At 60.2% G+C, this 24086-nt stretch overlaps 2 protein-coding genes across 4 annotated transcripts in view; one reads left to right on the top strand and one right to left on the bottom strand.

Annotated features, from left to right (window-relative positions):
- ATG9B (autophagy related 9B) overlaps positions 1 to 3670 on the top strand; it is an 8481-nt gene extending 4811 nt beyond the window's left edge. For both annotated transcript variants that reach the window (XM_039230743.1, XM_039230744.1), the window contains 8 exons: positions 143 to 296; positions 542 to 721; positions 1307 to 1543; positions 1713 to 1846; positions 2020 to 2116; positions 2315 to 2438; positions 2523 to 2664; positions 2829 to 3670. In XM_039230743.1, the coding sequence (XP_039086674.1) occupies positions 143 to 296; positions 542 to 721; positions 1307 to 1543; positions 1713 to 1846; positions 2020 to 2116; positions 2315 to 2438; positions 2523 to 2650 (1054 nt within the window). In that variant the 3' untranslated portion in view covers positions 2651 to 2664; positions 2829 to 3670. The remainder of the gene's footprint in view (positions 1 to 142; positions 297 to 541; positions 722 to 1306; positions 1544 to 1712; positions 1847 to 2019; positions 2117 to 2314; positions 2439 to 2522; positions 2665 to 2828) is intronic.
- Positions 3671 to 3738: 68 nt separating this feature from the next.
- NOS3 (nitric oxide synthase 3) lies at positions 3739 to 22475 on the bottom strand. Of its 2 annotated transcripts, none has more exons than XM_039230741.1 (26): positions 22318 to 22475; positions 20683 to 20788; positions 20214 to 20362; positions 19834 to 19996; positions 18605 to 18696; positions 18372 to 18513; positions 18031 to 18170; positions 17736 to 17910; positions 17117 to 17218; positions 16357 to 16551; positions 16155 to 16228; positions 15830 to 15974; positions 15458 to 15562; positions 11882 to 11949; positions 11591 to 11707; positions 11305 to 11479; positions 9163 to 9295; positions 8973 to 9051; positions 8401 to 8588; positions 7647 to 7819; positions 7177 to 7387; positions 7004 to 7091; positions 5661 to 5782; positions 4738 to 4886; positions 4225 to 4419; positions 3739 to 4115 (listed from the first exon to the last, which is right to left on the bottom strand). In XM_039230741.1, exons 1-26 carry the CDS (start codon positions 22473 to 22475, stop codon positions 3954 to 3956), a joined length of 3606 nt encoding a protein of 1201 aa, XP_039086672.1. In that variant the 3' UTR covers positions 3739 to 3953. The 2 variants fall into 2 exon arrangements, with proteins under 2 accessions (XP_039086672.1, XP_039086673.1); XM_039230742.1 differs by having other exon boundaries at positions 20683 to 20785.
- Between the last annotated feature and the right edge of the window lie 1611 nt (positions 22476 to 24086).

The following is a 24086-nucleotide window of genomic DNA, read 5'->3' as shown; positions in this document are numbered from 1 at the left end:
GGGGGGGGGGGGGGCGGTCTGACCTGGGGCCGAGCCTCCCGCGAATCCCTACCCATCCCGCCGTCGGCGCTGCCTCTCCCCTGGCCCTGCGTCCCGTCGTCCTAACCGCAGGCCCCTTCTCCACCCCCATCTCGATCTCCAGGTCCTTCATCCCGGAAGAACAGGGCCGGGGTCGTTCCCCGCAATTCCTGCTGCAGGCGGCCTTGGCGCACATGCATTACCTCCCGGAGGAGCCCGGCCCCGCCGGCAAGGCCAGCGCTTACCGGCAGATGGCGCGGCTGCTTCAGTACCGAGCGGTGAGGGTCCCGCCCGGAGCGGGCTGCGGGGACACCGGAGCCGCCAGCGTCTGGTCTGGGGAAGGGCGTGGGACGATCGGGCTCCGGGCTGGCCATCCCGGGAGCCGGTAAGTGACTCGGTTGGAGGTTTCCGGCCCTGGGGAGCGCGTTCCAGGGGACCTTCTTTGTCCCGATCACTCGATCTCGCGATCTCGCGTGCGGGCCCCTTCGATGACCCTTTCTCAAGCCCCACCTTGTTTCCCCAGGTCTCTCTGCTGGAGGAGCTCCTGTCCCCTCTCCTCACTCCGCTGTTTCTGCTATTCTGGTTTTGCCCCCGTTCCCTGGAGATCATTGACTTTTTTCATCACTTCACTGTGGATGTGGCTGGAGTTGGGGACATCTGCTCCTTTGCTCTGATGGATGTGAAGCGCCACGGCCACCCTCAGGTTAGAGCCCATCCTTATCTGTGTGGGGTTGGGGTTGGGTAAGGGTTTGCTTGTCTCACTTAAAGCAGAGCTCGGTTCCACCCCAAGCTCTACCACTGGCCACCTGTGCCCTGGAGCTAGTCCTTTCGCCGTACGGTGGTGTCCTTATCTGTCAAACGAGGACAGCGACTGTAGCCAGTGCACAGGGCTGTGAGGATTGCATGAGATGATGCGGGTAGAACCCTCACAGAGTTCCCGGCACATTGTAACTCCGGTAAATGCGGGCAGAGACCACCAGAGAGGCTGAGACATGAGCTGGTCAGTAGACCGGGCTGGAATAAGGTGGTCAGGCCAGCCCTGGGGTCCGTTGTGCACTAGCTGGCAAAACATTAAGCCTGCGCCCTACCCTTGTGCTGGCTCTAGACCCAGGACCTGCTTTGCCGCTGTATTTTTGGGTGATCTTGAGCAAGTCCCCGTGGTGGCTTCTGGCCTTTGACCTGGAAAATGGGGCTAATGTTTCCCGTCCCGCCTGCCCCATGAGGCTCCCACGGAAGCTATCAAAACAGTGTCCACAGCATGTGAACGACTGACTGTTCTTGTTCTCAGTGGCTCTCGGCAGGACAGACAGAGGCCTCGCACTCTCAGCGCGCGGAGGATGGAAAGACTGAGCTCTCCTTGATGAGGTTCTCCCTGGTGCATCCACAATGGCGCCCCCCGGGGCACAGCTCCAAGTTCCTGGGGCACCTTCGGGGCAGGGTCCAACAAGATGCGGCAGCCTGGGGCGCCACTTCTGTGCGCAGCCCCCCCACCCCTGGGGTGCTCAGTGATTCCTCCTCACCTCTGGTGAGTGGCAGCCTGGCCTGGTCTTCTGCCCTCCCCACACACAGACTCTCCCCTCCAACTGGCCATTTGTATTGACCTGCTCCCTGGTCCAGCTTGCTCTCGGGCCTTCCCTAGACCTCCTTCCTCCCCTTCTGGCCTCACTTCCGACACCCTCCTCTCTTGCCCCCAGCCCGAGGCCTTCCTGGCCAACCTCTTGGTGCACCCCCTCATGCCCCCACGGGACCTGAGCCCCACAGCCCCCTGTCCAGCTGCAGCCACAGCCAGTCTCCTGGCCTCCATTTCCCGCATTGCCCAGGACCCGAGGTGAGGGGGGCGGTGGGCCTGAGATGGAGAGCAGCGGGGTGGCGGGGCCGATCTTCTGGGCAGAGTATGCAGGCGTTCTGGGGATGATTGGGAAGGGGAGGTCGAGTCTGGCCCTCCCCTGGGGGCACTGGGGGGAGGGGCGTGTCTTTGGACCTCTGCACCCTCTGTTGCAGCTGTGTGTCCCCAGGAGGCACTGGGGGCCAGAAGCTGGCCCAGCTCCCAGAGCTTGCTTCTGCTGAGATGAGTCTCCATGCCATCTACCTGCACCAGGTGAGCAGAGGGGTGCCAGGAAGACACATGTGGGGAGAAAAGCAGCTGAAATGAAGTGGAGACTGAGGGTGGGGTAGTGTAAGGAAGTACTCAACGGGAGCCGGAAGAGGAGGGTTTAAAACCCTCTGCACCTAGGCCAGGGGCTGAGCTGCACACTGGAGGGCAGAAAGGGAGCCCCTCATTCTTTGTTCCATTTAGCTCCATCAACAGCAGCAGCAGGAGGTGTGGGGTGAGGCTTCGGCCTCTTCCCTGTCCAGGCCCTGGTCCAGCCCCTCCCAGACCCTCTCGCCTGATGAGGAGAAGCCGTCCTGGTCAAGTGATGGTGAGGCGGTCAGGGTGTGCAGGGGACAGACCCTGGGTTGCCGGGGCATCACCGCACCGCCCAGCTGATGGCTTTGCTCACCAGGCTCCAGTCCTGCCTCCAGCCCCCGGCAGCAGTGGAGAACCCAGAGAACCCAGAATCTGCTCCCTGTAAGATTTCAGGAGACCACAGGCACCCAGAAGGAGCCTGGCCAGGCCCCCAGCACTGACTGAGAGGGCTCCGCAGGGTCAGTATTGTGTAACTGGGGTGGGGGAGGGGGAACAAATAGAAAATTGGGTGGAGCCAGACTTGAGAAGACGGGGGCAGCGGTGGGAATTCAGGGTGATAGGGATGGTCATCTGTGCAACCTAAACCTCCGGATTGCTTGCCAAGAGTCTTCCCCTCCCCCAGGTTCCTGGGCTTCTCCAGCCATAGGAGATCCGACAAGGCAGAGTGGGAGGGCGTGACGCCGAGCCCTGTTTAAAGACCTCCACCCCCTGACTATAGATCTAAGGATGTTCTAGTTGGGCAGGACTTGGGGGAGGCTAATGATGAGCTCATTCCAGAGACCAGAGAAAAGGGAGGAGAGGAGATGCCAGAGGCGTCTGAAGACCGGTGTTAAGAGACAGTCCCCACCTCGGGGGGCTCAGGGGACACCACACCAACTCCCCGTCCTTGAGCTTGAGCAATTGCCGGGAAAGAAATCTGCAGGCGTCCTCAGGGTGGAGGACCGGGCCGAGGTGGAGGCCTAGCTAAATGCAGAGGAAACAGTGAGGACGGGCCGTTGGCGGCAGTGGGCTCTTCAAGCCCGTCCGGCCTTCAGGTTCCACTGGGAAAGACTCTACCGAGGGCTGCTGGCTTTGGAGCTCAGCGGCGGCGGCGCTGGCTGCGGAAGTGGGTGTGGTCCTCATCCTGTCTGAAACCAGCAGTAAAGGTTGCTCACGGCTGCGTTGCACATCTTTGTGACCTTTGTCCCTGGCGTCCGCGCTCCCGGCGGAGGGCCATACCTGCTTCTCGGTCGAGAGCAAGGAAGCCGCACAGAACGGCCGTGATGGGCGCTGGGTCAGAGCCGAGTGGTAGCGTTAGGACTCCCTGTCGAAGAATTGCTACGCCTTGCAGCTGCACGAGTTGACAAAGCTTGGTGGTCTGTGATTTTAACCGATGGGGCTGGGTTAGGCATCTCGGTAGCTCCTGTAACATCGGGTCCAGTCTCTTATGGTGCGTTTCGATAATAAATATTTTAATGATTTAGAGATTAGGATTCGAGATAAGATACCCCAGAGGGAGGTAAGGGGAACCTAAAACTCACCTAACGAACACAAGAGGGGTGCTGGGAGGGGCCCTCCGGACGTGGGGCAGGTAAACAGACCCAGAGAGAGACATTTCCCTCATCCCCTGCAATAAGTGGGCAGTCTCTGGACGGAGGTGGGAAGGCACCTCGGGAGGGGAGGGGGAGGTGGCTGGTCTGGTAACGCCGACAGGAGAGCAGACTGACGGCCCGTCTCCTGGAACTGGGATGGAAAGCAAGAGGGGCTCTCAGGGGCTGGGGGTGTCTGGGCCCGGCGGGTCGAACGCCCAGGGCACTGCGCCGCGCATATGCCGCTCCTGCAGGGAAAAGCTCTGGGTGCGTATACGGCTGGTCACCTCCTGGGTGCGCAGTGTGAGCCCGAAAATGTCCTCGTGATAGCGTTGCTGATCCTGCCGGGAAAAAGGGCGGCGGATCAGAACACGAGTGGGGTCCGAGTGGGAGTGGGCCCCGCCCCCGGAACGGCCCCGCCCCGCCCCGCCCCGGTCCCCACCCCCGCACCCGCAGCACGCCGATGACGTCGCCGGCCTCGTCCAGCTCCATGTCGCCCTCCGTCGCTAGGATTCGCTGCACTGTCTGCAGGACGCTGGTTGCCATGGTGACGTCGCCGCACACAAACATGTGGCCCCGCTCGAGGCACAGTACGCGGTGCACCTCAGCCGCCAGCTCGGTCCGCAGGATGTCCTGCACGTAGGTCTGAGGGGAGCCGAGGTTAGGGGCGTGCCCTAAGGGCTGCGTGGGTCCCGGGGGGGAGGGGCGGGCCAGGTGGGGTTGAAGTGCGCGGCTTTGGGGTCTAGAGAGGTGGAGCCAAGCAAGGGGCGGGGCTTGGTGTAAGGCGTGGGATCAAAAGGTACGAGGGGGTGGGGGCCCATTGGGGGCGGGGCGGAGGGCGCGCACCGGAGGGGCGTGGTCGGGCCTGGGCCTGGGCCTGCGCCCCCTGCTGGAGCGCAAGTCGGCCCCCCCCCCCCCCCCCGTCCCTGGCTTCAGGTTACCCACGGCCTCAGGGTGTCGCACCTTAGGGCAGTCGGGCTCCCGGGAGAAGGCGGTGAGGACGCGTCCAAAAACCCCGCGCTGCTGGGCGTCCCGCACCTCGTCGCGGTAGAGGTGGTCGAGCTGGGAGCATCGGCAGCCGAACACCAAGGTCATGGGGGCCGGCTGCAGCCCTGAAAGCAGCACTGCGGCTTGGGAGAGGCCCTCCCTGGGGCGCAGCCCTAGCGACTTCTCCCACTGGCTTCCCTCGCCCAGGCTGAGGGCCCAGGCTTCTAGTGTCTGGCCTCCAGAAGAGTGCGGGATGCTTTCGCAGAGACCTTGCCCGACCCTGATGTACCGAGAAGACGCTCTCGGGGAGGCAGCTTACAAGAGGTGGTGGCTCCTCGGGTGGAACGACCAGCGGTGGCATTGCGCTAGCACGTGGGGCTTCCGACTCAGAATTCCAAGCCCTTTGCACCATCTGACACGGAAGTTCTAAGGGCCCCATCTAGCGCGGTCCCTGCTCCAACCCCATATTCTTCCACACCCTCAGCTCCCGCACTATCTGCCTTCCTCAGTCATGGCCCCCCTTCTTTTGATTTACCAGGTGCCCTGTGCACTCCATGTCCAATCTGAACATTGTGTAGCTTCCTTGGGTCTTGAACACACCTGGGTGAGCTCCACACAGTCCCAAGTACACTTGGGCCGTTTGAGTCCTAGCCCCGTCCTCTCCAGACTTCCCGTTCCTCTTGTCCCCTTGTCTTCAATCCAATCCACCGTCTGGCACCAGGAAGCCAGGCGAACAGGGCCGCCCTCTGGTTGACCTAAGACTCTTCTGTTCACCTCCGTGGCCCGTTTCTTGCCTTCTTTCCTACCTGGTTTCTGTCTTCCAGCCCCTGTCCCTTTTCCCCGAGACTGTGTGACTCCCTTCTGCCTTCCAGTCATTCCCGTGGTGCCCCCAGTCTCACCTTTGCTGTCAATGTCGTGCAGTCGCTCCTGCCAGAATCCCCGGAAGGGGGCAATGCCTGTGCCAGGGCCCACGAGGATGCAGGGCAAGCTGGGGTCAGGAGGCAGCCGGAAGGAGGGGGCCCTGGTGGAGAAACACTGTCGGCCCTTCTGCCTTCCCAGCCCCTCGACTGTTACCGTCTTCCACTGGGGTGGAGGGAAGAGAACTCAAGCTCCACCGATAAACGGGATAATACTTGTCGAGAGTGTCCGACACAGTCTAGCCCATAGTGAGCACGACGTGGTTATTAAGGAACCCCTACTCACAGGCAGAAACTCCCTGGGCCTGTGCTCCTGGAGGTTGCGTCACAGGACATAGAATTTAATTTGAAGGATGTTCTGCTATCTCAGTTTAGGAGATTTATAAAATATGGGGAGGGAAGGAGAGCATATGGTTCTTAATGACGTCACTCGTTTTCAATCATAGCCTTCAGGTCGGCATTTGGATTGTATTCAGTAGGTTGGTACAGCTCGTAATTTAGCCTCCTGATGGGTTTGGGTGACTGGACCTTATGGGTGCTGATCCTGGAAACTCTTCTAAGTGCCCCCTGAGACTTTGGGTCCTGGCTGCTGGATGGGACAAGACTTCTGCGCAGCACATGCAAAGGGTATCCTGAAGACTTTAACTTTCTTTCAGTCCTTACTGATACTCTGGTAACCAAACTAGTTCTCCCTGGATTAAGTGAGGACTTAGCCTTAAACAGGACACAGTTCCCAAGCGCCATGCCTCCCCAATCAGACTGACCTCAAGGATGTAGCAAGGGCTGGGGCGCCTGGGTGGCTCAGTCGGTTAAGCATCCGACTCTTGATTTCAGCTCAGATCATAATCTCACGGTTTGTGAGATCGAGACTCGTGTCGGGCTCTGCACTGACATTGCAGAGCCCATTTGGGACTCTCTCTCGCTGCCCCCCCCCACCTCAACGATAAATAAATAAAACTTAAAAAAATTGAATAAGCAAGGGACATAGTATACCTAAGAGCAGCGGGACCTGCTGGTCAAATCCCAGCCCTGTCTCTGGGAGGGGAAGCTTTGGGGCAGGGCGCTAAGTCAAAATTAGTGGAATGGCCAAAACTTACTCAAAGGTCTGAAGTAGCTTAGCCGGACACCCCATCCTTGATACGTGTTGAGTTGGTCCTCCCTGCGCTGTGACACCCCTCACCATAGCTTCCGCCCTCACCCTGTGCGACCCCCTGCCGATTCCTCTGTCCATCCCTGGCCGTCTGTGTGGCGCTTTGTCCACCCCTGCTTGGACAGACAGTCTCTTCTGTGATGCCCCATCCACCTCCATCCCCCGGAGTACTCACCCCCTGATGAAGCAGGGTACGGGGTCTCCGGCCTTAAGTTGGCTCAGCCATGTGGAGCAGACACCATAGTGCAGGGGGCCCAGGCCATCTGGGGGTTGGGGAGGAGAGGGTGCCGATGAGGGGCCCGTCCCAGGGTCCCGTTTGGCCCTGACCCTGGCCCTTTGTAACCTCACCCTGGGTCCTGTAGGCCAGCACGGCTACTGTGAGGTGGATCTCTCCCGGGTGGACGCTGGGTGCTGAGCTGACGGAGTAGTACCGGGGCTGGAGCAGGGGCAGCTGGGTGAGAAGCAGGGGTGCAGGCAGCGCCACGGACGGGAACTGCTCCAGCGCTTCCAGCAGCGTGGGGCAGCGGAACCACTTCCACTCCTCGTAGCGCCGGGGGTCCTGGTGGGGGGCGGGGTGTCACGGCTTCGGAACGGCCCAGCCCTGCCTGCTGACCCCTCCTGAGCTGAGCCTCCTGGGGTCTCTCTCTCCCTTAGTTCAGGCCAACAAACACTTCTTGAGCACCCAGAATTCAGAGACGAATTCGTGCCTCAGGGGCTGGGTCTCAAACCCCAGGATCCGCGAGCCAGGCAGATTCCCCATCCCCACCCAGCTCGTCCTGCCCCACGAGCCCCCGCTGCCCGCTGGGGTGGCCCTGCACCTGACTGAGGCTCTCCAGCTCCTGCTGTTCACTGGGCTCTTCAGCCAGGGTGCTGAGCAGTCGAAGGAGTTGAGGGCTAGGCGGGGAAGTGATGTCCAGGAAGAAGGTGAGAGCCTGGCGCAGCGTGCAGGGGGGCAGCCGGGGGTCCCGAACCCAGCTGGGGGGTGGGCCACCTGGGGGTGGTATACAGGGGAGGTCTGAGGAAGGGGCCGGCTGGAACTGCGTTGTGTGAGGTGGCGATTGCTTGGGGTGCACCAGCCCTGACCACGCCTCGTGCTTGATTGGAGACCTTGCCTTTGGATGGCGGTGGTGAACCTGTCTGGGCACCCCGTGTGTGTGTGTGTGTGTGTGTGTGTGTGTGTGTGTGTGTGTGTCTGGGGGCCCCTGGCTGGTTTGGGTTGGTCTGGGCTCTGCTTCTCCCCCATCCAACTTTTTTAACCCTAGGCACTGATGTGGCAGAGCGTGGACCCGATCGATGGCAGCTATGGAGCAGGCTGCGCTGTCAGGAGGAGACTTTGGGAGGAGCTCAGAGGGAGAGGGCAGCCTTCCGGGGGAGCACGGGGGCAGGTGCTGGGAAGGCCACGCTCTGTGGGCCATCCAGCAGCAAGGAGGGAGCACAGGCGGCTCTGAGCACAGGCATCATGGCTGTGAGTGGAGGTGGAAGCTGTCTCCCAGCTCCTCAGTTCAAGGGGACCCTGAAGTCAGGGGGACAGGGCAAGCTGTCATTGTCATGTCCCAGACCACGCCTTCTCACCAGGGCTGCCCTTCTCCAGCTGCTCAACGGCCACAGGCTCTCCTGGCGGAGGTGGATCCTCCACACGGCTCAGCAGCGCTTCCACGAGGCCTGGCCGGTTGGGCGGGCAGATGCCTATGTGGTCCCCCGGCTGGTAGTGCAGCCCTTCCTGGCCTCCTGTGTCCAGGCGCACCAGGATTGTGGCCCGGCTGGGGGTGAGGAGGCGGGGCAGTTAGAGGGGGCGAGGAGGGCCTGGGAGGAGGGTGTTGGGACAGGAGAGGAGAGGCCAGAACTGGTGTGCAGGGATGGGGGGAGGAGAGGCCAGAACAGGTGTGCAGGGATGGGGGGAGGAGAGGCCAGAACAGGTGTGCAGGGATGGGGGGAGGAGAGGCCAGAACAGGTGTGCAGGGATGAGGGGAGGAGAGGCCAGAACAGGTGTGCAGGGATGGGGAGAGGAGAGGCCAGGACAGGTGTGTCTGTTGGGGGGGGGGAGGAGAGGCCAGGATGGGTGTGGGGAGGGGAGAAGAGGCAGGACCCGTGTTGGGGGGAGGAGAGGCCGGGACATGTGTTGCGGGGGGAGTGGTCCTGCTCACGTGGACTTGCTGCTCTGCAGGTTTTCCACTGAGAGGATGGTAGCCTGGAACATCTTCCTCCTGTGCACGTGGATGAGGCCTGGGGGGAGACGGAGACTGAGCCAGAAGCCCGGCCCGGCTGCTGAGAGTTAGTCCTGGGGCCCTGGGAGCCCAGGGGGCCTGCAGGCTCAGGGGGAGGCCAGCGCCTCACCTGGCAGCAGCTGGAGGCCCTCTGCCTGGGTGCTGAGCCGGTACCTCTGGCGCTTCCAGCTCCGTTTGGCGCTGAATATGTCGCGGGCAGCGGCCTTGGCATCCTCTCCCACGCAGAAGGTCTCACAGGAGGCCTGGGGGGCCAGGTGGTGAGGGCTGAGGACCTCTGGGCACCAGGGAGGGCCGGAGCAGAGAGGAGCTCAGGAGGGCTGGGTGGGGGCGGTGCCGAGCTGGGCTGTTGGGTCCCATTCCTGGGACTGGGGGCGTGGAGGGGCCCTGCGGCGGCTCCGCCCGGGGCTTGGGCAGCCCTGGCGGCAGGAGAGAGAAATGGAGGCCGAGACTGACCGTGCCCTGTTCTCCGGCCCGTTTCCTGGCGGGGCTGCTGCACTAGCTCTCCGCTGGCCCCTAGTCATTCGTGTCACACCCGCCAGTTACTTAATCTGGTTTGAGTGTTCATCTCTTAGCAAGCGCGGTGCTTGGCACACAGCGAATCTGTGCATTCCGACCTGCGTTCAAATCCTCATTCCTGTGCTTACATTCCACTTGCCTCAGTGACCCCATCTTTACACGCCATTAGGTTCTGGCCAAGATCATGTAAAACCCTAGAGCGCTCCTGGTGCAGGACACCACATGGGGGGGTTGTGGAGGGGGTTTCTGGCTGGTCGGTCCCCCCCCCCAGTGGCTCACAAGGGCTGGAGGGGGCCCCCTGGGGGGTTGCAGAGTCTATTGGTCTGTGGTCAGGTGCAAGTCCAGCAAACTGCTTGGCCGGCTCCCGGCTTGAAATCTAGGCTTCATCCATGATTGGCTGCTCCCTCGCCTCCCACCCATATCACCAGTCCTGTTAATCTTTCTTTTGTGCGTGTAAAGTCTTATATCTCTTCCTTCCTTCCGTGGCCCCCTCCCTTCCTTCCTACCCCCACCGCTGCCACCCGAGTTAGCGAGTTAGTTCAGCTCTTCCTGCTTCTAGTTGGATGTGCCTCTCATTGACGCCACGTCTTTCAAGCAGCGTCCCTAAAATCTCACTGGGCGCCCAGCTTTTCCTGTCCCTCTCCCTGCGTCCACGCACTTCCTTTCCTCTGGGTTCCTTAGTCCCGTCTTCCATTCTCTTCCTCCTCCCAACCTGAGCTTGTCTGTTGCTCCGCCGGACTTTCTCCGCCCCAGCAAGCCCTCCACCTGCGCCAGGCGCCCCCACACCCCACCTCCGGGAATGTCCTCTGCCTCTCGGTCAGCCCAGACCTGCTATGCTCTGGCCTGGGAGCCCTGGTTGGGCCAGCACTGCCCTGAAAGGGGGTCAGGAGTGGGAGACGGAGCCTGGTCAGCTCCAGGCATCACCCCCAGACCAGGCAGAGCTGGCCCTGGAGTCTGAGAAGGTCACAGCTCGGGGACCTGGCCCATTGCTCTTCCCTGGCCCAGGACACCTTCTGTCCAGCCACCAGCCCTGGCTTGTGTGGTCTCTGGCTTCTGTAGGTCCTGTGCTGGGCTCCACTCAGCCCTCAGCTCTGTGTCGCCCTGTCTTGAGGCTTCCCCTCTCCTTCCACCCCACTTGCCCTGCATGCTCTCTCTCTGTGCTCCCACTCGGGTGCCCAGTGCGTGCCTGACCGCAGTGTTGCCTGCTGGGGCCCTTTCTGCTCTCTTTTATAAATGATTTTCTTAAATATTTTTTAATTTTGGGAAAGAGAGAGAGAGAGCGCGCGCGCGCGCGCACACGAGCAGGGCAGGGGCAGAGAAAGGAGACAGAGAACCCCAAGCAGGCTTCACGCTCAGTCCCCGACACGGGGCTTGATCTCACAAACCGTGAGCTCATGACCCGAGCCGAAGTCAAGAGTCGGACATGTAACCGACAGAGCCACTCAGGCGCCTCTCTCTTCTGCCCGGGCTGGGCCCCTCCCAGGTTGTTAGGCCTGTTTCATCCACTGCTCAGGACGGAGCCAGAAGGGCTGGCTGTACAGCGGCAACATGAAGATGGATTTTGGAAGGAACAGGAAGGGACCAGAGGACCAAACCGATCCAGGCAGCAGCCAGGCCCCCAGCCTCCATATGGTGTGTTTCAAGGGGGAGGTGCTCGGCTTGGAGCGAACCAGAATTGAGGTGGGAGGGGCAGCCTGGCTCAGACGGGGGACAGGCCTGGGGTGGGGGCGCTCACCTGGAAGGCAGCCTGGGCCCAGCCGCGGAAGGCCTCCTCCTGGCCGCACAGCTCGTCTCCCTGGCCCAGCTGCAGCAGCCGCTCCCCACCCAGCTCCTCCAGCCGTGTGTCCACCGCGCGGGCAAAGGCACAGAAGTGGGGGTACGCCCGGGAGCCCAGCCCGAACACGCAGAACCTGGGGCGCAGGGAGCCGTCACTGGAGCCCGCACCCAGGCCAGCCCCACGCGTGCCCAGGCAGCGTGCCCTCCCTCCCACGCCTCCCCTCGCGGCAGCCCCCTCCCCGCACCTGAGGGTACCCAGCGCCCCTGCACTGTCTGTGTTACTGGACTCCTTTCTCTTCCGCCTCCAGGAGGACACCAGCGGGTCTGAGCAGGAGACACTGTTGAAGCGGATTTTGTAGCTCCTGGCGAAAGAAGACCAAGGCAGTGCTGTCACAGGGAGCTGGAGGGCGCCCTCCGGCTTGTGGAGGCGCAGAGGGAGCACATTGCACCCCCCGCCCCCCCCCCCACTTCCTCACTGTCTCCAAATGCCTCCCTGCCCTCCCTCCACCTCCCCGCAAAGTCCCTCACCCACTCACTTGTGTTGTTCCGGCCGCGGGGAGCTGTTGTAGGGGCCGGACATCTCCATCAGGGCCGCTGCAAAACTCTGGTGCCGGGGGGGGGGAGGGAGTGTGGGCATCGTGGTTAGTTTTGTTTTATTTCAAACCACACAGACGTTTAAAACTGTACTGGGCTGGGGGCGCCTGGGTGGCTCAGTTGCTTGGGCGTCCGACTTCGGCTCAGGTCATGATCTCGTGGTCTGTGGGTACCAGCCCCGCATCGGGCTCTGTGCTGACAGCTCAGAGCCTGGAGCTTCTTTTGAATTCTGTGTCTCCCTCTCTCTCTGCCTCTCCCCCATTCGTACACACGTGTGTTCTCTCTCTCTCTCTCTCTCTCTCTCTCAAAATAAATGAATAAACATTAAAAAATTTTTTATATTAAAAAATAAAACTGTACTGGGCTTATCCTTAGAATTCTGGTTTGTAACTTGTGATATTAATTTGTTTTGCAAGTTTCAAAACAGGTATTGGCTTTCTGAGAACATGACAGATCCATAAAGTGATAAAAGAGGAAATCTCCCCTATCCTTCACTCCAGTCCTAGCCCCCAAGGCAGGGGCCCTATTGACAGGTGTTTCACCTTTGAGCTCTGTTTTGTCATACTCACGTATGTATCTGTATTTATAGTTTTTTAAAAAAGTAAAAATGGGGCCACATCAGATTTATCTGCTTTATCTCAACAACCTATCATGGATATATCATGACCGTCCTTCCTTCCAGGTCAACATGCCAAGATTGACCTCCTTCTTTTGAAAGAAAATTTTTTTTAATGCTTATTTATTTTTGAGAGAGAGAGAGAGAGAAGCCTGAGAAGAGAAGGGAAGGGGCAGAGAGAGAGAGAGAGACACAGAATCCGAAGCAGGCTCCAGGCTCCGAGCTGTCAGCACAGAGCCTGATGCGGGGCTCGAACCCATAAACTGCAAAATCATGACCTGAGCTGAAGTCGGACGCTTAACCAACGGAGGCCACCCAACCTCCTCCTTTTGAACGGCTGCTTAGTGTCCCCTTATTTGCAGGTAGCACATGTAGGAGACTTCCGTCTGACTCAGGACTTCTGGGTGGTCTATGACCAGTGCTGCAGCACTTGCATACTTTGGCGTGTTTTGGTAGGGTCGTCCTTAGAAGCAGAGTTGCGGAGCCAGAGGATTTAAAGATCTGATGAGGAAGGTGGGTCAGACCGTCGTCCCCCCAGCAACTGGGTAGAGGCAGCTCTTCGCTCACTCCTGCCAGTGCTGGAGGTAGCCAGTCCCTCATATTTCAGCCAGCTCGATATGGGGAGAACTGCCCTCAGTCTCCCTGCACTGCTTCCATCACTGGCGGCACCAGAGTCTTCTGGAAGGCTGAGCCGCGTGTGTGCTGCCGTGACAATCGCTAAGGGCTACATGGAACAGCTTCGTGCAGCAAAAGCCCAAATGCGGCAAGGCCGGGACATCTCTGCGTTAACTGTAGACACATCCGGGTGGTGGGAGTCTCGAGGTTCAAATTCTACCTCAATCGTGTTTTCTGAGCCTTTGGTTGAAGGGTCCTACATGCAGAAAAGCGCACAGGTCCAGCTTTCTGGATTTTCACAAGCTGGACGAACCTATGTAGTCAGCATCCTCTCCAGAAACATTGCTAGATTCCTAGGACTCACCTCCTTACCCCTCTCAGTCACCAGCCCCCCCCCACCCCATGGGGGAGGCCACCACCCTCCTGATTAAATCACCACGGATTTGTTTTGCCTGTCTCTGCACTGAATACAGAGTGAATCCTGTGGTCTGATTCTTTGGGGGTCTGGCTTCTTTCCCTCCACAGTATGTTTTCAGGTTCATCTACATTGTGTGATTGTGATCCGTGCATCCTCATTGCTGTACAGACTTTGAATAACCACGGCGTATTTCTCCCGTCTTACTGCTGATTGTCGCTGGAAATGTTCCCTGTCTGGGGCTATGATGAACAGTGCTGCTGTAAACATTCTTGTTAGTGTCTTTAGTGAATATACCCCATTTTCCGTGGGGCGCATTCCTCCATTTGCTCCATTTATAAAAATAAGGTAAAATTGACGTACGTTGAAAGGTACAGAACTTAGTGTGCAGTTTGAACCATTTGGCTGTTTGGCAGGGTTTTTCTTTCGTTTGTTTGTTTGTCTTAAACACACGTCTAGCCGACGACCCAGCAATTTTCTCCTAGGTATTTATCCAAGAGAAATGAAAACAGAGGCCCACAAAAGCCTTGCACAAGAATGTTCACAACAGCTTGATTCATAATAGCCAAACACTGGAAATGACCCAAGTGTTCGTCAGCGCGAGAGCAGAGAAACACACACTGCGTTCACAGCAAGGACTGCTCAGTGGCAGAAAGGAACGAGGGGCTGAATCATTCACAGTGAGGTTAGCCTCAAAACCAGGCCGAGCACTGACTGTGTGCTCCCCTTTCTATGACATCCCAGAATAGGTGAAACGAAAGTGACAGAAATCAGAAGGGTGCTGGCCTTGGGTAGGGATGGCCTGGGAAGGGGCTGGCTAGGGGCACTGACGAGGGAACTGCCCAGGTGATGGGAATGTGCTGGGCCTTCGTCAGGTTGTGGGTCACATGGGTGTAAACACTACCTCTGTACTAAAACAGTAAGTGATTCTAGGGGCACCTGGGTGGCTCAGTTGGTTAAGCGTTCAACTTACGCTCAGGTCATGATCTCGCGGTTCAGGAGTTCAAGCCCCGCGTCGGGCTCTGTGCTGACAGCTCAGAGCCTGAGGTCTGCTTCCGATTCTGTGTCTGCCTTTCTCTCTGCCCCTTTCCTGCTCATACTCTGTCTCTCTCTCTCTCTCTCAAAAATAAATAAAACATTAAAAAAATTTTTTTAAAAAGAGTAAGTGATTCTGTTTTTCTTTATAAGGCAGATGAGACTGAGGGCTGACGTGGGCAGCCCCGCAGAGGGAGGGCTTGCATTGGAATTCCGCTTTGGGGTACTTGAGGAGGTACTTCGTGCTAAGAAGGCATTTATCGCCTAGAAGCTGAAACAGACGAGAGCACTAGAAGTGAATGCCGCCGGGGACGGAGAAGCTGGAAAGATAATGGTTAATAAAGTGTCCCACGGTGGTGCTCTAGCTTGCTGCTTTAAGGGTTTGTTCAGAAAGTGAGGTTGCCTCATCTCTGTTGACATCTGAGCAGTGCTCTTTTCTTTTGTCAAGAAAGAAGAAAAGGAAAAGCCGACATTGCCTAGCAGGTGGAGTACCGCTGTTTTTCTAATTTGTCAATGCTTGAGAGCAGTCCGCCCTCGCTGGCCAGCCCAGAAGTGCCTTCCACATAGTAAATGCTGGCACTGATAATGGAAATGACTTGGGGACACACTGAAGCCGGTGTGTGTGTGTGTGTGTGTGTGTCAGGGGCAGCCCCTGTGTGACCTGGAGGATGGCTTGTGCAGGCTCCGGGGTCCCAGCGGGATGTCCACACTTGCACTCTGGGGGACTCTCAGGACACCTGCACTCTCCATCACCATCACGGGGATGGGGGTCCTGCCTAGCCACTCTGTGTTGAGTCTCCCCTCATTCCCAGTGTCCCCTGTACTGCTAGGTCTCACCTCTCCATTCTCTGGGGGATCACCGTTCCCGAATGTGCTGGTCACCACCAGCACCAGCGTCTCATGCTCAAGGGACACAACATCATACTCATCCATGCACAGGACCTGTGGACAAGGAGAACACGGATGTCCCAGGGGCTTGGCCCAGGCTGCCCTGGTACCTCTGCTCTGGGCCTCTCGACACAGGGCACAGCCCGACCCTGACTCAGGCCCCCACTCAATCCCTGAGTCCATTTGGATCCCGGGGTTCCTCCTGGGTGCTGACGTGTGACCCTCTCCTGTCCTCCAGAGCACATCTGAAGATACAGATGGACTCCCCCTCCCCCACCCCTACCCCTTACCAGATCCCCGCCCCTCTGGGCTTAGCCCTACCCGGGGGTCAAAAGCCTTCCGGAAGAGTCTCCCCAGCTGCTGTGCATAGCTTTGGGCCCGGCCAGTCTCGGAGCCGTAGAGGATCGTTGCCTTCACTCGCTTTGCCATCACAGTGCCCATGAGCGAGGCAGAGATCTTCACCGCACTGCAGGCAGGGCAGGGGGTGAGGGGGGTCCCAGGCCCACAGAGCCAGGGCCTCCCCAGGCGCATGGCTCAAGCAAGGTCTTGGGGCACCGAGTGGTGGGTGTGGGGGTTGTTGGGCGTTCCCACAGCTCGAGCTGGTCCCACATGTGTGGGGGAAGGGCAGCATTCCTAGGGCACCTACTTGGCCACTTCCTTAAAGGTCTTCTTCCTGGTGATGCCGGCACCCTTGGACCCACTTCCCTTCCACGGGTCTGGCTGCAGGGGAGTGACGGGGGGGGGGGGGGGGGGGGGGGGGGGATGGACGAGAAGGTAAGTAAAGAAAGGAAAGCTTGGAGTTCCCAGGGGGCTGCTTACAGTGGGCGAGAGTTAGTGGGGATGGGCACCTGATAGCGGAAGGCGGGGGACAGGACATAGTTCACCATCTCCTGATGGAACACAGGGGTGAGGCTGCCGGAGATGGGGGGCACGATCCAGGCCCAGTCGGCAGGGCAGCCGCCCCTAGCCTTCTGCTCATTCTCCAGGTGCTTCATGAAGGAGGCTGTGGCTGCATGGTGATCCACAATGGTCACTTTGGCCAGCTGGGGTGGGGGAGGCAGGGGCTTAGACTCAGCCTGCAGACCCACACTTCGGTCACCCCAACCAGCGCTGTGTCCCGGGGCACCCCACGCTTAACCCAGGTCGTGTTCCCCCAACATGCTGCCGCCCCTGGCGGCCACGCTCCAAACCCAGCAGTAGCGGCTCCGTTCGGTCTCCTGCGTCTGGACGTCCTGCCCCCAAAACCAAAACATCCTGAACTCTGACCAAGTCCTCAGCAGGCACTAGTTTCCTCAAACTACAATGCTCAGCAGCCCTTCGATCCTGGAGCTGGCGTTTCCAGAATCCTGTGGGTCCCACAAGCTACCACACCCACCGTGCCCTGGGGGCCTGCGTTACTGAGCATGTGCTGATCTGCAGGGCTCCCGGCGCCCCAGACCTTCACACCGCAGCACCCGGAGTCGTGCTGTGTGCCCAGAGGTGCGGGCCCCTTGCACCTCATGGACTAAGGGACTTCTTCCCGTTGTCTCCAGCTCCCGCCCGTCTCTAAGTGCCTCCCTCTCTTCCAGCCCAGCCTCTCGCCCTCCTGGCTGGTCAGGGCCCGCGTACCTGGTAACTATGCAGCACAGCCAAGTTGATCTCCACTGCTGCTTTGTCTTTCCACAGGGATGACGTTGTCCGGGTATCCAGGTCCATGCAGACGGCCACATCCTGGGAGCGGGGGTGCATGGAGTTGGTAGGGACAGGGTGTAGGGGAGAGGGTGGAGAGCATCTCTGTCTGGAACTCATGAGTAGAAGGAGTGAGGGTGGCCAGCGGCCTGGCCTGACTGCTTAGTTTGGGGCTGGTTCAGGTCCTTGCCTGCAAAGACACCCCGGAACATAGAGGGACCCTGGGCCAGTTACTTCTCTGCCCTGGGTCTTCATTTCTCGTCTCTCAAATGGGTCTTAACAGTGTTTTGCAAGCTCTGCCTTGAGAATCTGAGGAAAGTTACATAACAAGAGGTCCTCTTCCCGGAAGAGCAACTGCATATTCGCTCGTGCACTCCTTTGCCCCGCGCCGCCGTGGCCCCAGGTCTCTCCAAAGTTCTCATTTAAGAGGCAGCCACGACCTTAGCAGATTCTCCCAGTTGCTGACAGTCTGCGGATCTGTTTGCGCATCCAAGGCTCCAGCCCAGAGGGGATGGGGCGGGCAGCCCCCTGCGCCCCCTCCCTGCCCGCCGGTCCTCACCTCCAGGATGTTGTATCGGTGGGGGTCACAGAGGTTCCGTGTGCCGATCTCAGTGCTCATGTACCAGCCGCTGAAAGGGGCCGCGGGGAACTCCAGCCCCCCGATTTCCAACAGCATGTTGCTCACGGCCGGGAGGGCGTACCAGCGCAGGCCCAGGGCCGCAAACCACTCTAGCCTGGGGGTGTCGGGGTGTGGGGATCAGACCGCCTGTGGAGCCTTGCCTGTCTGGCCAGCCGCCCCCCCTCCCCCTGGGGGCAGCCCCTCCTCCACCTGACCCAGTCCCTGCCATGCTCACGTGGGGTGCTCCAGGGGCACCTCAAGGACCAGCTCGGGGGGCAGGACGAAGAGTTCTGGGGGCTCATCTGGGGCCTGGAGCAGCAGGGGCAGCACGTCAAAGCGGCCGTTTCCGGGGGTCCAACCGTGCTGGATGCAGAGCTGCGGGAAGCAGGCCCAGAGTGGGGTCTGAGGGGCCCAAACCCCTGCCCTCCTCAGGGACCCCCTTCATTGCCATCCCCCTCTGTTGTCTCAGCGAGGGTCCCCCTTCCCTGCTTCCCCGCCCGCTCCTTGACTGGACCCTGTGCCTCCCGGCAGAGCCCTCACCAGCCGGCCTCCACCTCCCCTCCTTGCTGCACCCACCTCAGTGATCTCCACGTTGGCTGGGTCGCCCCGCACAGAGCCATCCTGCTGCCTGTACCCCGCGTAGCGCACCAGTTGGCTGTTCCAGATTCGGAAGTCGCCGCGGCCTGGGGCGCGCTGGGGGAACACTGTGATGGCCGAGCTGCCATGGGGATGACAGCTGTCAGAGCCCCACCTCTGCTGGCACCTAGGGGAGGGGTGCCATCTGGCACAGGGTGGGGGGGGGCACTCACCGGAGGTTGCCCCGGTTGGTGGCATACTTGATGTGGTTGCAGATGTAGGTGAACATCTCCTGGGCAGAGCTGCAATCCCGGGCATCAAACACCTGAGCCAGCCGAGGCAGGGGGACCAGGGAGGGGGAGACAGGGGTCTTGAGTATCAGCTCTAGGAGAAGGTAAGGGGGCAGAGGAGGGAGAAGCCACCTCCCGCACAGCCTCCGAAGGCTGTCACTCATCATGGTTCTTTCTCCTCCAGGGAGCCTCCCTGACCACGTGCAGCCATGCTGAGCCCTTCCTGCCCTGCACCCCATGCAGCCAACGCAGCCTCGTCTGCTCCTTATCTCTTTGCTGGGACATCCCCCACCCCTGCAGGAGCTGACTCAGTACCCGCTACAGAGGAGGGACCCAGGCACTGCCAACTGATGATTGGGAAAGGGCACTAAGTGACAGGGAAGCCACCTAAGGATGTGGATGGTGAGTTCCCCATTACCCCTGGTGCGCAAGCAAAGGCAGACGACCCCAGCCAGTCATCGGACTGTCCTTGAGCACATTGCTGTTGGGAAGGGGGTTGGCTGCATGAAGTGGCTGAGGTGGCCATCGGCAGTCTGCCTCTCCTGATATTCCTATGCTAGAAGAACCCATTTGACTGGTGGAGGGGAGCCTCAGCAGGGGGCTGGGGGATCCCTTTCCTGCTTGTGTTAGTGGCCGAAGCAGGGGGTGGCCTGGGGCCACGGGAGGGATGTAGCGGTGAGTGTGATCACATTTTGGAAGGTCCGATGGGTTCAGACAGGATCGTTCTTTTATTCGAGACTTCTCTGGGATTTACTGAGCATGTGGCTTTATTCCAAATTCTTCGGTGGCCAGTTACAGCTAAGGAGGCCAAGGCCATGGGTTAAGTTCCCCTGTGGGTCAGCGTGCTTCTCTTAGGCTGTTCCAGCTTCTTCTAGAAGACTGCTTCTGCTGCCCTGACGACACCCCCCGGGGACCATGGCTCAGCTGTCCTCCCTGACTCAGTGTGCCTGGGTGTTGTCCCCGCAGCCAGCCAAGGCACTGCCGTGGAGCTTAACAACCAGGTCCTAGCTACTAGACTGAGTGCTCCCCAGGGATACCGATCTCTAAGTCCTCACTGCTTGGGGAACCCCCCCTTCCCCTTCTCCGGGGAAGCCTCAGGGGCTGCCCTCACTGCTCCTTTCCTTTTTTGTGCCCCCCAGTCCCCATTCTGGGTGCTTGCTAGCCAGCCACACCTGCAGCTTCCCCCACTGGATCCGGCCCACGCAGCGGGGCGCATTTCTCCACGCCTGCTTAGCCCCGAACACCAGCTCGCTCTCCCGAAGCTGGTAGGTGCCTGTGGCTGCTATCTGGGCTTCCACCTCCTGAAGCCTCTGCTCATGGGCCTGGGAGCCACTCCTGTCATGGAGCAGAAGGGAGTTGAGTGGGCGGGGGGTGGGGGGAGAGGCTCCCCAGGCTTTGTGTGGGTGTCAGGGGGAGGCTGGTGGGTACTGGTGTCAGGGTAGGGGATGGGAGTGGCTCCTGGGGAAACTGAGCATCATTTCGAGGGCTCTTTGGGACCAGGGCCCCGGGTCAGAGGACAAGGGTGGGCTGTGGGGTCGAGGCACGGTGTCACCTCTTGATGGAGCTGTAGTACTGGTTGATGAAGTCCTTGGCCTGACTCAGCAGCTGCTCGGTGGGTGCAGGGTCCTGGGAGGGCCGGCTCTGCACTTTCCGTGGAAAAACCAGGGAGCCCAGGCAGTGCCTAGGGGTGCAGGGCCCATCCTGGGTTGGGGCGGGGAGGGCAGAGGCAGAGAGAGCAGGTGACCCAAAGGTGAGGACCTGGTCAGGGTGCAAAGGCAGGGGAGGGGGCAGAGGGCAGGTGGGGCTGGGCTGGGGTTGAGACTGGAAATAGGGGTGAGGTTGTGCCAGGTTATGGTAGGACTCGGGGCGGGGGCGGGAGGCTAGGCATCACCGAGGTCCCCTGCATGCCTCTGGCTCTTCCCAGTCTCTCTTGTCTTTGGAGACCAAGGGGCGAGCTCTGGAGGGGACTGGCCTTAGCGGCCTCGCCCCTGACGTGGGACTGGGAGGGCCCGGGGCCTTACCTGCTGTGCCTGGGCACTTAGGGTGTCGTAAGAGATGCTCCCCACCTCCCAGTTCTTCACACGAGGGAACTTGGGCCCCTCCGGGGGCCGGGTGAGCGGGGGGCTGCTGGGAGCCAGGGGAGGGGTCATGGGGGAGGACTGTATTTCCCCCAGAGACCCCTCTGACAGCACGCAGAGAACCGCAGTGATTGACTGCTTGCCTGCGGTGTGCTTTCCTACATTTTCCCTGTCAGCCCTCACGAAAACCTTAGGAGGTAGACAATATACTTGCGTCCTCGTTTACAGATGAGGGACCCGAGGCTCAGAAAAAGTTCGGAATCTTGCCAGAAGCCACAGGGGAAGAACTGGTCCCTTTAAGACCCAGGCCCGCCTTGTCTCCTGTGTCGCCAGACCCCGGGCTGCCCAGGGCTGCAGCGCTGAGCTCCCGAGCCCCGGACCGGACCCGAGGCTGGATCCTCACCCCTGTTCAGAGCCTACCTCACCCCTTGTGGACAGGGGGTGTCCAACGCCCTCCGCCCCTGGAGCGGTGATGAACCCTACCTGGAGGAGGGACGGAGCCCACCCCTGAGCTGCGGGAACCCCGGCGAGGATTCCTCAGCCTAGATTTCCCTCCCCAGTCACACCCCTCCTGACAGTAGCCGTTGTGTGAAGGGAAGCCTCAGAGGCCTTATCGCTTCCTCCCAGAGGCTGAGGCCGGCCATGGGGAGGAAGGGAGGGCCTCGGACCTTGGGTGCGTCAGTGCGGAGCCTTCCCCGCAGAGCTGCCTCCGGTCCTGGCACCCCACCTGGCCTTCGGCCTCCCTCTCTTCTGGGGGCTGAAGGTACCATGTTAGCTTGGGGTTGAGGGCCGCCAGGAGGTGGGGCCTGGAGTAGAGGAAAGGGGCAATTTGCTGCCTTCTCAGCCTCCATGCCAAGGGCCTGAGTCTCCTGGGCCGACTCCCCCCTTCTATGCGACCACCTTCTCACTGCCCTGTAACTACACCCCCCGCCAGCCCCTTTCTTCTTTTAAGTAATCATCACCGTTTGTTGAAGTCTTGTCCATGAGCTAGAAACTCACAGCAATCCCATGGAGTAATTACTGCCATATCCTGATTACGTACAAACGCTCAGAGAAGTTAAGTAACTTGCTCAAAGTCAAACAGCTCTTGGCATCAGAGCGGCCTTCAGACGGGGTAAACTGGATGCTTGCCTCTCACTTTCACCTGTTGCCTGCTGGTCCCGATCCTGGTCTCTTATCTGAACCTCCCCGATTGTCCTGTTCTATCCACACAGATCGATCGCTCCCCCCTTTTTAAAATTTTTTTATGTCTTTATTTTATTTTGAGAAACAGAGACAGAGAGTGAGCGGGGGAGGAGCAGAGAGAGAGGGAGACACAGAATCTGAAGCAGGTTCCAGGCTCTGAGCTGTCAGCACAGAGCCCGACGCAGGGCTCGAACCCACGGACTGTGAGATCCTGACCTGAACCGAAGTCGGACGCTTAACCGACTGAGCCACCCAGGTGCCCCTTGATCACCCTTTTGTGTGGGTGACCTGGCCCTCCTGGCCAGGCTACGGGCTCTAGCCCTTCCCAGCCTGGGGTTCTAGGGCTCGATACCCTCCCTCCTGTCCCCTGCTTCTCACCGCCAGGGCACCTACCTGTGGTCTGGCGCGGGTAGGGGTTGGGGGGCCGGTGCCCTGCCTGACTCAGCTGTCGGGGAGGCTGGGCCCTGCTTGCCGCACAGTCCCAGGCCCAGCCCCAGGCCCAGGCCGCAGGGAGGCCCCGGCTCCTGGCCCACACTCTTCAAATTGCCCATGTCAGCCTCGCCTCCGCTCTGGCGCTCTGAGCAGAGCCCAGGCCTTTTCCTTAGGAAGGGGAGGGGGCGGTGGGAGGGGGCTCTCCGGTGGTGCTGGCCCTTGCCCCGCCCCTGCCCCACACACAATGGGACAGGAACAAGGCAGGCTGGGAGGCCCTAAAGCCTCGGCTCCATGCCCGCCCAGAGGGTGGGGGGCCGGACGCCTGGGTTCCGCTCCGAGGACTGGGACTGATAAGTGGGAAGCCAGGTGTTCTTGGAGCCCACGGGCAGGGGTGAGAGTGAGGGAGGGGGTAGGGGAGGAGTTGGCAGGGTGGACAACCAGAGGGTCAGGGAGGCCCTTCGGTGTTGTCTGGCTGGAGTGGAGGGCTGGGGCTTGGCCGGGAGGCAAACACTGTCAGGAGCAGGGGACGATTCCCGGACTCCTAGTGACCACAGGGATTCGTAGGGTCCCTCCAGGTGCTCTCCTTCACTCTGTCTACAGCTAAGCCCTCCTGGACACCCCCCACCTTTGAGTGCTTTGGGGTTCTTGGGGATACAGGCTCAGCAAGGATTCAGTGACCCTTTGTCCTTGAGTCTGGCATTAGGGTATCCCTTCCCCTCCCAGCCCCAATTTCCTGGAACCCCCACCCCCCATGACTCAAGTGGGGGACACAAAAGAGCAGGAAGCTGCCATCCAGGGCCTCCACCCCCTCCCTGTCATCCAGTGACGCACACTTCCCTGGGGGTGGTGGGTCAGCGGATAGGCCCAGCGGTCAGTGCTGAGGCAGAGCCTGCCCGCCGGGAAGACTCTCAAGAGTGCGGGGCCGGGGAAACTACAATACCCAGGGTGCAGGCGGTGCACAGCAGCCCTCTTCGGGCATCCTGGGGCTGCCGTGCAAACTGGGGTTTGTAGTTCTAAGCCGTGGGGTGGGGGTGGGGGGCTGGGGAGAGGTTATGCGCTGGGGCATTAGGTCCAGGGCTCAGAGCCTCGTGGGTTTGAGAAAGAAACGGAAGGTGAGAGGCTGGGAGAGGCAGACAGGCAGACAAACAAACACGGAGATTTGTGTTGGCTGGACTCCTCCGAGGAGCAGGAGAGGATAAGGTTGGGGTGGGTCTGGGTGGGGGCCGGGCAGGCGGATCAGACGGAAAGAACAGGCTGTACCGTGAGCTCTGGGGTCACACCAGGAAGGTAGGGGCTGCCAGCTTGGCGGGAGGTGGGTGCGGGGGGCCTTGTGAACGCAAAGCGGCCGGAGCGCCTGGACACCTGGAGAGTTTGCTGCCGCTCTCTCGCAAAGGGGCACGTGCGAGACAGAGGTACAAGGTCCCCGCTCAGTCCGGACCCTCCCCTTGGGGACCCCCAGGACCTGAGGCCCCACCCCGCTCACACCCCTTCTCCCAGCGAGGCAAGAGATGGATGGGGGCCCATTTCCACTGCTGGTTCCCATCCAGCCACTACCTCAAATGGTATGACCGGGAAGAACTCTTCCTGCATTCCAGGTAATGGAGCAGGGGCTGGCCCCTTGGGGACAAGGTGACAGCAAGCCTCGGATGCTGAAGTTCTCATGAGCTCTTGCTCGCACACTTTACCGAAGCCGCTCTCTGTGGCCTCCTGGCCTTGGGGCCCCGCCTCAC

Source organism: Hyaena hyaena, unplaced genomic scaffold, assembly GCF_003009895.1.
Source record: "Hyaena hyaena isolate Hyena2069 unplaced genomic scaffold, ASM300989v1 scaffold_50, whole genome shotgun sequence".
NCBI classification, from domain to species: Eukaryota; Metazoa; Chordata; class Mammalia; order Carnivora; family Hyaenidae; genus Hyaena; species Hyaena hyaena.
This window is presented reverse-complemented; position numbering and strand designations above follow the sequence as displayed.

Coding starts and splice junctions, on each gene's coding strand:
- NOS3 (XM_039230741.1), bottom strand. CDS start 22,475: ATGGGCAATTTGAAGAGTGTGGGCCAGGAGCCGGGGCCTCCCTGCGGC. Junction 7,092..7,176: donor GCTGGCCTACAGGACCCAGG/GTGAGGTTACAA, acceptor CCCAACCCCCAG/ATGGCCTGGGCCCCCTGCAC. Junction 4,887..5,660: donor GCACGACATTGACAGCAAAG/GTGAGACTGGGG, acceptor TGCTGCTTTCAG/GGCTGCAGCCGGCCCCCATG.